Below are 10,832 nucleotides of genomic sequence, written 5' to 3' on the forward strand. Positions count from 1 at the left end.
ATTTAATGTGTTTTTAATCATTTTTATTTTTAAACAAAGCATTACTACTATTTTGGGTTTTGATTAATTTAATCATTTTAATTTGATATTTTTGGACACATGACACTTAAGATCTTTATAATGTTAATGGTATACTTTTTAGCTCTGATACAGCTAGTGAATGTGAACTTATTCGAAATGCCAGTATTGAAGCTGGTGCTGTTGATGCAGTCGTTTGTAAACATTGGGCAGAAGGTGGTATGGGGGCATTAGGTTTAGCAAATGCTGTTATCACTTCCTGTGAAAAATCATCATCATTCAGGTATATTTTTGTAAATTTGTGTTTCTATGATCTTATAATTCTTCATATTACTACTATTAGTGAATATTTCTCGATATTTTAATTTGTTCCTTCCTGGCTCTTGTTTTATATTGTGGTCACATTATTTGTAAAATTTAATGTTAGCCTATAAAATATTTGCGATCCCTATTTTGTTCGGCACTTTGACCTACATATGTTTTTTAAAAAAAAAATTATTTACCTCAGTTGTTTATTATATCTACCACACCTTACTGAAAATTCTTTGTTACACCTTACCGATAGTCAGGATTTATGGTACAAATTATTGTTGAAAATGGATTTATTTTGTAGGTTTTATTTAACTTGCTTCCAATGATGGCTTTTAACTTCTTATTTTAACTTTTAAAATTAAAATATGATTAGGCATCTGAGGTTTCGATTTATTTATTTTCTCTTGGGTTCACTTATAAATAAATTGGTTTGTTTAAATTATTTCACTATTGAATAAAAGAAAAAAATATAAATAAATGAATATTTCTCAAACTTCGTTTAATGAAGCAAGGTTTACTTTATGGTTATGAATTTATTTGTGTATGAACTAGATCATTGGAATAAATCATTATACTGATTTAAAAAAATTAACATTGGATTCAATGTTTTTTTATGTTGTTACTTGCTTACAAATTACAGTGAAATAAACTTTTCCTAAATTTAAACAATGTTCTACAAGTGCCTCAGGTTTATTTAGTTATAAAAATCATAATTTAGTCATTAAACATTTTTTCATTTTGAAGCCTTTGCTTTTAAAATTATAATTAATTTAGGTAATAATTTTATATTATTTTACAGATTCATTTATGATTTAGAAGACAGTTTATTGAAAAAAATTGAGAAAGTTGCAATTGAAATGTATGGTGCTGCAACTGTTTCTATGTCTGAGCTGGTTAAAAATAAACTTGAAAGCTTACAAAAACAGGTGACTGATGTACACTATTTTTATTATCTAGTTAATACTAATAATAGCAACAACACCACTTAAGAAATAAATTTTTATTAAGCAACTGGCTTATCTGATCAATTATAAGATCCCTATACTGCCTTACAATAATTATGAGAGATAGTTGACCGTGGATGACTTGTATGAGGAGAAGATGGTTGGGGGTGCGGCCAAAATAAAACAGAAATAAGTTGATGTAACTTATTTAATTGTGCCAACGTTTTGGCTAGAGTTTCTAGCCTTCATCAGGGCTAAGAACAAAACAAGATAATAACCAATAAGTATAGAAAATAAAAATAAAATATAAACAGAATGACATAAACTGAGAATAATTTTACAGAATAGAATTAATAAAATGAAGTGATGAGAGAAGTGGAAAATAAAATGTATACATAGGCAATTGAAAAAGAAGGTAAAATAACATAATTAAGGAAATAAAATAAAAATGAAGTTATATAATGCAAAGAAGTATGAATATATTAGTTATTAATTATTTAAAAATTGAAATATGGAAAGAAAAGAAAATAGAGAGAAAGAAAATATATGTAACCATAATAATTCCATATATATGTAACCATATATTAAATGAACCATATATGAAATATATGGTTCATTAAAAACCATATATGAAAATGGTTACATAATTCCATTCTGTAAAATTATTCTCACTTTATGTCATTCTGTTTATATTTTCTATACTTATTGGTTATTATCTTGTTTTGTTCTTAGCCCTGATGAAGGCTAGAAACTCTAGCCGAAACTTAGGCACAATTAAATAAGTTATATCAATTCATTTGTGTCATTTTGACCGCACCCCCAACCATCTTCTCCTCGTACATGTTTTACAATATTTATCTAACCAGTGCACTTGCCCCTTAAAGGAAAAGATGCCTTCTCCAGTGTTCTGGAAAGAATTTATAATAGACTTCCCAAAAATGATGCTCAAATTACCTTAGGCGACTTTAATGCTAAAATTGGGAAAGAAGGTTTTATTCCAACCATTGGAAGGCACAGTAGGCATGATGAATGTATAGATAATGGTATGAGATTAGTCGATTTCACAATAACACAGAATTTTAGAATCAGGAGCACATATTTCATCCATAAAGAAACTTGGCAATCACCAGATGGAAGTACCTAGAACTAAATTGAGACCATTCACTCATTGATATTAGATATGCTTGCTATGGTTATGATGTACTTAGTTTTAGAGGGGCTGACTGTGACTCAAACCATTTTTTTTGGAAGGATGAAAAATTAACATAACATTGTGACACCGAGATTAGGTAAAACCCTCAAAAAATATCCCTCTTAATCTTGAGAACTGGCAGTTGCTCGACTTTTGTGAAGTAGCATTGTCAAAAGAATTATATAAGCATGCCTTAAAAGATGATACTATTGAAGGGGAATGGAAAAAAATTAAGACGAACCTAAGAAATATTGTAGAGAATGTTAAAGACCTATGGCAAGTAGATATACAAATAGTTGATATGTTAAATGTGAGAATGTACAGGAGCAAAACAGAGCCAGAATAAGGATGCTCAATTAGAGAATGATGAGAACTAGGGAATATTACATTGGTAAAAGAAAAATAATCAGAGAATTGTGTTGAAAGAAAGAGAGATGCCATGAAATAAAGGGATTGAAAGAGATAAGAGAGAATTTTATTTTACAGAGATACAAAAATTTCATAAGGAGATTAGAATCATCAAATTTGTCTCTCATCTCCTTATAGATAATTAACCTCTAAGACGATATTTTCAAATACCTCAGCAGGATGATTCAGATGATATAGAACTTCCGCAAGAGAAAGGAAGTTATGACCAAAATAATACAAACTTTCCACATACTATAAATCTCCAGGCATTGATCAGCTACAAGGAGAAGGTGTAACTGTTTGATGTTTGGTGTAACCAGTTTGGATGTGAAGGTGTAACTGATGAGATGTACAGTATAATTTATGACATCAGGATGATTTAATAGTATTAATCAGTATAGACTGGACAAAACAGTATGGTATGGATCTGCCCTATTTATAAAATAGGTGACAGACTATTATGTTGTAACTATAGAGCATTCTCCTCAGTGTTGCTTATAAAGTATTGTTAGTGGAAATCAATAAAAGGATTGGTTGGTGTGAACTAATACAGTTTCAGGCCTGACAGATCTACTACTGATCACATCTTTTCCTTAAGGATTATACTGGAAAAAAAACTTATCGGAATGATTGGATGAATAGAGGAGAACTGTTGAAAAGTTGGCCAGTTCTGGGATTACCATGGTAATTTGTGCAGCTTGCTAAATTGACTTACATGTTCAGTGAAGATTCAGGACAACTACTCCAGCGAATTTGATCTGTGGAATGGCCTCAGAAAGGGTGATCCATTGACCTTGCATTGTTTAATCTGGGATTTGAAATTGTAGTGAGATCCATCAAGACAAACCCCAAAGGAACAACCATGAATAGATTGGCACTGCACATGGCCTATGCAGAAGATGTTATCACATTGGTATGCAGTACATTCACATCATTGTTGGATTCTTTGCAAGAATTCCAGGATTCTGCCAAAAAAGTTGGTCTTTTTATAAGTGTAGGCAAGACAAAATATATGAGAAGTGAAAGGCAAAACAATCCTTACATTGCAGCATTTTGTTAGGGATTTGACAATGTGGACAATTTCAAATATCTAGGGTCATTTATTACTTCAAAAAATAATATCAAATATGAAATAAAAGAAAGTTTGGCAGCTGACAGTAGGTGCTTTCCAAATCTCTCCCACAAAGCCAAGCTTATAATATACCAGATAATCATCTGGCCTGTAGTAACAAATCGCTGTGTAACATGGATCCTGACAAAAGAATACTTTTAACACACATTTTAAGGTGTGTTATAAGGTATACTAAAATGTGTTAACATGATATAGAGAAGCGAAAGAGAATCAGAACAGAAAAAAATCGGGAGTCAGTGGATTTAAATGGTCAACCTGATCCAGTGGTGTTTATCAAGATGGGCAGAATCTGATGGCTTGGCTATGTGGAAACGATGCTAGAGGATCTAGCCAGAAAGCTGCTATATGAATATATGAAAGGAAGACTATGTTTGAGATGGCTTGATGACAAGGAGCCAGACTTCTGCCAGTTTGAGGTGAGGAGATGGAGTAGACATGATGCTAAATATGTGGTCGAGGATTATTGCAGAGGCCAAGGCCTTGCTAGAGCTGTAGGGTCATTGTATGAATAAATCAATTAATTTTCATGCTTGATGAAGACAATATGTGTTTATGAAGGGAAGAACACCCTAATAATGCCCTATTATAATGATTTGAGATAATAATAAAAAATACAATAAAACAATAGATGAGATATTGGGATGTTCCAAGGATGTCCTGTTTTTAGCTTTAGCCGTGGTTAACGAAGGGTGATCTGTTCTCACCTGTTGTGCATTTCAGATTTTTAATTTTGAATGTAGAACATTCTTTTTGAGTTTCTAACAAGAACGGGCGATAAACTGATTTTCTAGGTGATCATAATTACTTCTGTAGTTTTTGAGATTGTTCAAAACATTTTTAATATAGTAAACCTATAAAAGTTGAAAAATAATTTAACACTATTCCCTTAACATAGTTGTGATTCTACTGATCTCCAATGTAAAGTAGATATGATTATAATTTTAAATTTTGAGTTATTTTGAATCCAGATATCTTCTTAATCTCTTGCTGATCCTTTCTAAACTGATAGTTTATAGTTAAGGAGAGATTATAGAAAATATATTCCCTCTGAAATCCATGGCTTTTAATAAAATGAGAAAATAAGTCTGACAGCTTAGAGGACCAGATAGACTAAATCACCGTCAGTTGGAAATTCAGGTTCTTACTTTTGAACACTAAACCTGAAAATGAGCTCAGTTCAAAAAGGAACAACTGGACCTGAGGAAACTCAAAACCCCAGAGGTGAAGGAGGAAAACCTTACTGTTAAATTCTGAAACAAAGTTAAAGTGCTGCAGATGTCTAAAGATTCCAGTTATAAATATTGGGAGGCAATCAAGGACATTGTAGAATTGGCAAGTCTTATCTAGACTATGAAAACCTTGAGAACTATTAGTGGGGGAAGGTTTGAGAATCTATTGACTACTTGCAGTAAATGGCTTATAAAAAGACAGATTGCAACTAGAAAAGCAGATTTGAATTCAGTATTAGATATCCAAGTGACATAACTTGGAATCAACAGAGATAGTAGTATGATTTAATTCTCAATTTAGGGTTTGAGAGCCTTAAAGTAAAATGAATTGTTAAATAATAGTAAAAAAACCAAATATTGAGTTCAAAAAAATATTTGTGGTTTAAAAGTATATAAAAATTTAGTTTTTAGGATGGAAGAGCATTATTTACCATTTGGGGAATATTTTATTGATAGAAGATGATTTAAAAACAGATATAAAATTGGGAAAGAATAATAAGTGAAGGGAAAAAAGTAGTCCTAGAGAAATTGAAAAAAAAACAGGTAAGAGGTGACATATGTGGTGAAGCAGAATTATATAATTTACTTTATGGTATCGATTTTGAAAGAAATACTTAGAATTTAATTATTTTTTCAATTTTTTACATCTCACAGTTTTTCTGCTTATGATTGTCCTTGTTTGACTAATTTATGGAAAATGTGAAAGCTGGACCAAGAAAAATAGTTCAATAGATAAATATTTCTGAAGATTTTGAAAAATGTTAGGATGCTATTTATATATGGAAATTAGGTTTTAAAATCTTCTAAAATAATAAATTATCTTTTATTTAACATGTATTTAACTCATTATACAGGTGTTTATATTATTAATTTAGTCCCTGTTTCTTCTCTATCAATCTACCTCTCGTTTAAATGTAGTATGTTTTAATAAATATTGATAATTTATTATTGTTTCTTTCTATTATTTTCCAGGGTTTTGGTAATTTACCTGTTTGTATGTCTAAAACTGCTTTGTCACTAAGTGGTGACCCACTTCTAAAGGGGGTTCCTGAAGGTTTTGATCTTCCTGTAACAGATGTGTATTTATCAGCTGGTGCTGGATTTGTTGTAGTGATGATTGGTGAAGTAAGTTTACATACCTATAAAAATACAAATATAAATACTTAAGTCTTGATCTTACAACACTACTTGTTTAGTGATAGTCAAACATAGTAACTGTTAAGTATATTTTTGATAATGTTAGTCATCGGTTATTATTTTTTGCAGATATCTAAAATGCCAGGATTGCCAACCAGGCCAGCTATATATGATATTGACATAGATCCTAATACTGGAGTCATTGAAGGATTATTTTAATCAATAAATTTATATATTAAGTTTAATCAAAAAGATATTAGAATTTAACTAATTAAACTTAAATTAGGAAAAAATATTAATAGTATATTTTTAAATCTATTAATATTAAATATTGTTATTTTTTTAAATAAATATTTTTTTATTATTGTAGTTATAATTATTTAAATTACAAAAATTACCAAGAACCATCTGAAGATATTAAAAAAAAAACTAGTTGAACTATAGCCTGATTTGTGTATCTGTTTTTGTGGAAACCCATAAATTGGCAGAATTCTGCTTAACTAGTACAGATACCAAACTCTTTGTTCAGTTTTCAATTTGTTTTAACAAGTGTTTGGAACTCAAGAACAAAAATAAAAGTCTATACTTTTTTAATTATTTTATCTAGGTTTACAGGAAATTTTGTTAATTTTATCTTGAAGGCAGCCGATCCAGAAAGGTTGCTGCTGTATTTTTTTTTTTTTTTTTTTTCTAGCATTAAAATATTTTTACATTATGAAACTAATTGAAGATAGAAAGAATTGTTCAATGAAATAATTTTAAAAAGTTACAAAATCGTTTATAATTTTAATTAATTATTTTATCATATCAGTAAATTACAAATAATAAAATATCTGGTGTGTTTTTGGATTCTAGGAATCTTTAAATGTAACCCTTCAGGAGAAAAGCCATGGAAGGCGGACTCAGATTTTTGAAATTTATTTTTGGATTCTAGCTTCTTGAAATGTTAATTTATTGGTAGAAAGGTGATTTATTAAATCTGTTAAATATTTTGATAGTTTGTAGGTTGGGGAATTCAGGAATAAAACTATGGATCTTAGTGGGTTTTCTTATGTGTGTTTTTTTTTTTTTTTTATAATGGAATAGAATGTCATAAATTATAGTGAAGATGGGCTTAGCTGATAGTTCAAAAAATTTTCTAATTGGATGATGCATTACAATTGTGGAATTCCCAAAGGAGTTAAACAGTTTTTTGTCCCTTGGCCCTAAGCATTGTATAAATTATGTTCAAAATCAGTTACCTGTAGTTGCTCTTATAAGCAATGGTGCTGATTTTCCGAACCAAAATTACCCACTCAGAGTCTTGAAAATACCTGTTTTACCTGACAAATACCTGCTACTATTACCCAGTAACTTTGTTATAACTGCTACTGCATGATTGTTTTAGTCATAATTGTACTGTCCCACTAACTGTCATAATAGCTGATAGTACAAGTTATATCAGTGAAACAACTGTCTGGTTAACTATCACATTCATACACCTTGACAGTAAACTATAGCACAATTTTAGTCATTGCAGAAACAGTTGCAGCCACTGCCATGGTTAACTGTTTGATAATTGCAGTTATGACAGTACTGTAGCACTGGGTCTGGCATGATAGTTGATAGTACAAGTAATGTCAGTGAACTAACTGTCATGTGTACTGTCACTGCCTTGACAGTAAATTGTAACAAAATATTAACCTTATCAACTGTAATGGTGATAGGTGGGAAAACAGTGTTCTTATATATTGTTTTGTTTTGATTATTTCTGAACTTGCAATTGGTTCTATTCAAAATGTTTAATCTTATCAACAGTAATGATATTGTGCAGTAGCTCAAAGAAATATAAAAAGATGGTAAAAATTGTTGCCAGAGTGAGTGTCTAATTATAAAATAAAATTGTTAACAATATTTATTCAAGTAGGGAGTTTACGACAGAAACACTTTCTGAGGTTCGCTGAGTCCAAATAACCAAGTCTTGCAAGATGTTCTCTGTAAGTGACCAGCCTAACTAAAAAAAAATTATCCCAAGCTCCACTAACATATCTGGCCTGGTCCCCTAATGGTTTAGGAATGCCTAGTTTTATAAGTTCAATATCTAAGGAAAAATAATGACTCATTAGCAATGGAAAAAGTGTCCAAGGATTTAATAATTCAAGAACTAATGCTCTGCTGCTCTAGCTAATGCTCTACATATAGCACAAAGCCAGTTTACCCGAAATGATCTGCTACCAGCTACTTACCTACTAAGGTGAAAAATACCCAAAATCGGTTAAAAATTTCTGCATCAGCACAACTGCTTATAAGTGATCATGAATTTATTTTATAAAACAGTATAGATGAGAGTGAATAAGATGAAATGAGAGGTAAATGTGTTAGTATAATTACCATATAATAACAGAACAAAAAAGAACAATAACATTGTATATCATTATATATAATATATCACTGAGATACAATCTAACATTCAAAAAAGTACAAAAGAGATTTTAAAAATAAAACCTAATATATAATAACAAAAACCAAGCAAATTGTCACCATTACCAAAGAATAATACATCCACAAATCAAATACGTTTGTAAATAACAAACAAACATGCAAAATAGTTAGTATGAATTCAACTCACAAATTATTGACTGGTACAAACATAACAGCCCAACTCAAACAACAAAAATACATTGGCAACATTCTACACATTACAAATTTACCAACATATCTCTAAATTATATTCAATAAGAAGGAAAACCAGTTAGACCTATAGTTTCATTCCTGAATTCTCTAACCTACCAACTATCAAAATATTTAACAGATATATTAAATCACTTTTCTACCTATAAATAAAATGTTAAAACTCCTTTGAATTCCAACAAAATATCACTAATATTCAAGTTTCACATATACATAAACTGGTTTTCTTAGATGCATCATCATTATTTACTAACATAGTATGTATTGGGCGTACAATACATACTATGTTAGTAAATAATGAACTCAATTGGCATGCAATAAGTGCTTATTGCATGCCAATTGAGTTCATTATTTACTAACATAGTATGTATTGGGCGTACAATACATACTATGTTAGTAAATAATGAACTCAATTGGCATGCAATAAGTGCTTATTGCATGCCAATTGAGTTCATTATTTACTAACATAGTATGTTATTTTACGTATATAAAAATGGTGTGTACTTGAATGGATTACTAAGTTATTAACACTTTGACCACAGGGAATCCACTGGAAAACCTCTTTAAAACACAGTTTTTTAAATATATTTTCTTTTCTTTTAATTTTAATAAGTATTATATAATGTATAAAATGTAATATTTAGCCAAATAAAGTTTAAATATCTGTTATTTAACCATGATGACTTTTGTCGTTACCAGCTTATGCTTCTGAATCTATCTATACAGTCAGCTGATACATGAATGTTTTGCAACTGCATTACTGAATAAGGACTCTAGAAAGTTACTGTTTATCACCACATTTTCTATAAAACATTTAGGCAATCTGAAATAATCCAAATCAATATAAACAATTTTTTTTTTAAATAAAAAAATTCCTTTTGAACTTGTAAAAATTGTTATTTGAAGTGTAGAAAATAAAAGAATACATAAGTAAATAAAGTCGAGACTATCCAAAGTGAAAGGGAGGTGCTAGGGCTCTTCTCTCTACTCTAAAGGCACTAGAAAAGTGACCTCCCTTGACAGTAACTTATCATCATATGTACTTCCAAATCACTGCTGGTTTGATGGTGATAATATGTTGTTAATTGCTGTCAAAGTGTTTAGCTTTTGATTTTGCCTAAGTCTGTGGAAGCAAGTTCTCTGCCTAGTCTGTCTGAAGAGTATGGACCTGAATTGTACACTTTGAAGTGCCTACTACTACTACTAGTGTGGCTCTACAATCCGCTGTCGAATCCTGGCTTCCTCTAGCAGCTTCCGCCAATTGTCTCGGTCTCTTGCAGCCGCCATCCAATTCCGAAGCCCCAGCATATTTGTTGCTTCAGCAGTAACACCATCAGCCCATCACAGCTTTGGTCTTCCTCTTCTCCTGGTACCGTGGAGTGGCTCCATCAGTAATTGTCTTGGTGGATCCTCACTGCCCATTCTGACGACGTGTCCTGCCCATCTCAGTCTTGCAATTTTCATCACTTGAACGATATCAGACTCCTTAAACATAGTGTACAGCTCCTGGTTTTTCCTCCTTTTTCACTCTCCTCCGATGAGAACACCACCATATAAACGTCTGAGGATTCTTCTTTTAAAGACCAGGAGTTTCTGTTCACAAGCCCTGGAGGTAGTCCAAGTTTCACAACCATACAGCAAGACTTTGATTTTCTGGAAAGTTTCACTCCGGAACTGCCTTGCCATAGAAAATTTTTTTTTTTTTTTTTTTTTATAGATAGATTTATTTATTGATAGATATTACAATCTGCCACACAGTTGTGGGCAATAGGTAATATTGATAAATGATC

The 10,832-nt window shown here is 30.9% G+C and overlaps 1 protein-coding gene across 1 annotated transcript in view; it reads left to right on the plus strand.

The window, feature by feature from the left end:
• Positions 1 to 6,741, plus strand: part of pug (pug C-1-tetrahydrofolate synthase, cytoplasmic) — a 54,372-nt gene extending 47,631 nt beyond the window's left edge. The window contains exons 16-19 of the mRNA XM_067051187.1: positions 112 to 301; positions 1,130 to 1,256; positions 6,208 to 6,360; positions 6,502 to 6,741. Coding sequence (XP_066907288.1) covers positions 112 to 301; positions 1,130 to 1,256; positions 6,208 to 6,360; positions 6,502 to 6,591 — 560 coding nt within the window. The 3' untranslated portion in view covers positions 6,592 to 6,741. The remainder of the gene's footprint in view (positions 1 to 111; positions 302 to 1,129; positions 1,257 to 6,207; positions 6,361 to 6,501) is intronic.
• The last annotated feature ends 4,091 nt before the right edge of the window (positions 6,742 to 10,832 follow it).

This window comes from Halyomorpha halys, unplaced genomic scaffold, assembly GCF_000696795.3.
Source record: "Halyomorpha halys isolate HHAL.00 unplaced genomic scaffold, Hhal_1.1 Scaffold1261.1, whole genome shotgun sequence".
Taxonomy (NCBI): domain Eukaryota; kingdom Metazoa; phylum Arthropoda; class Insecta; order Hemiptera; family Pentatomidae; genus Halyomorpha; species Halyomorpha halys.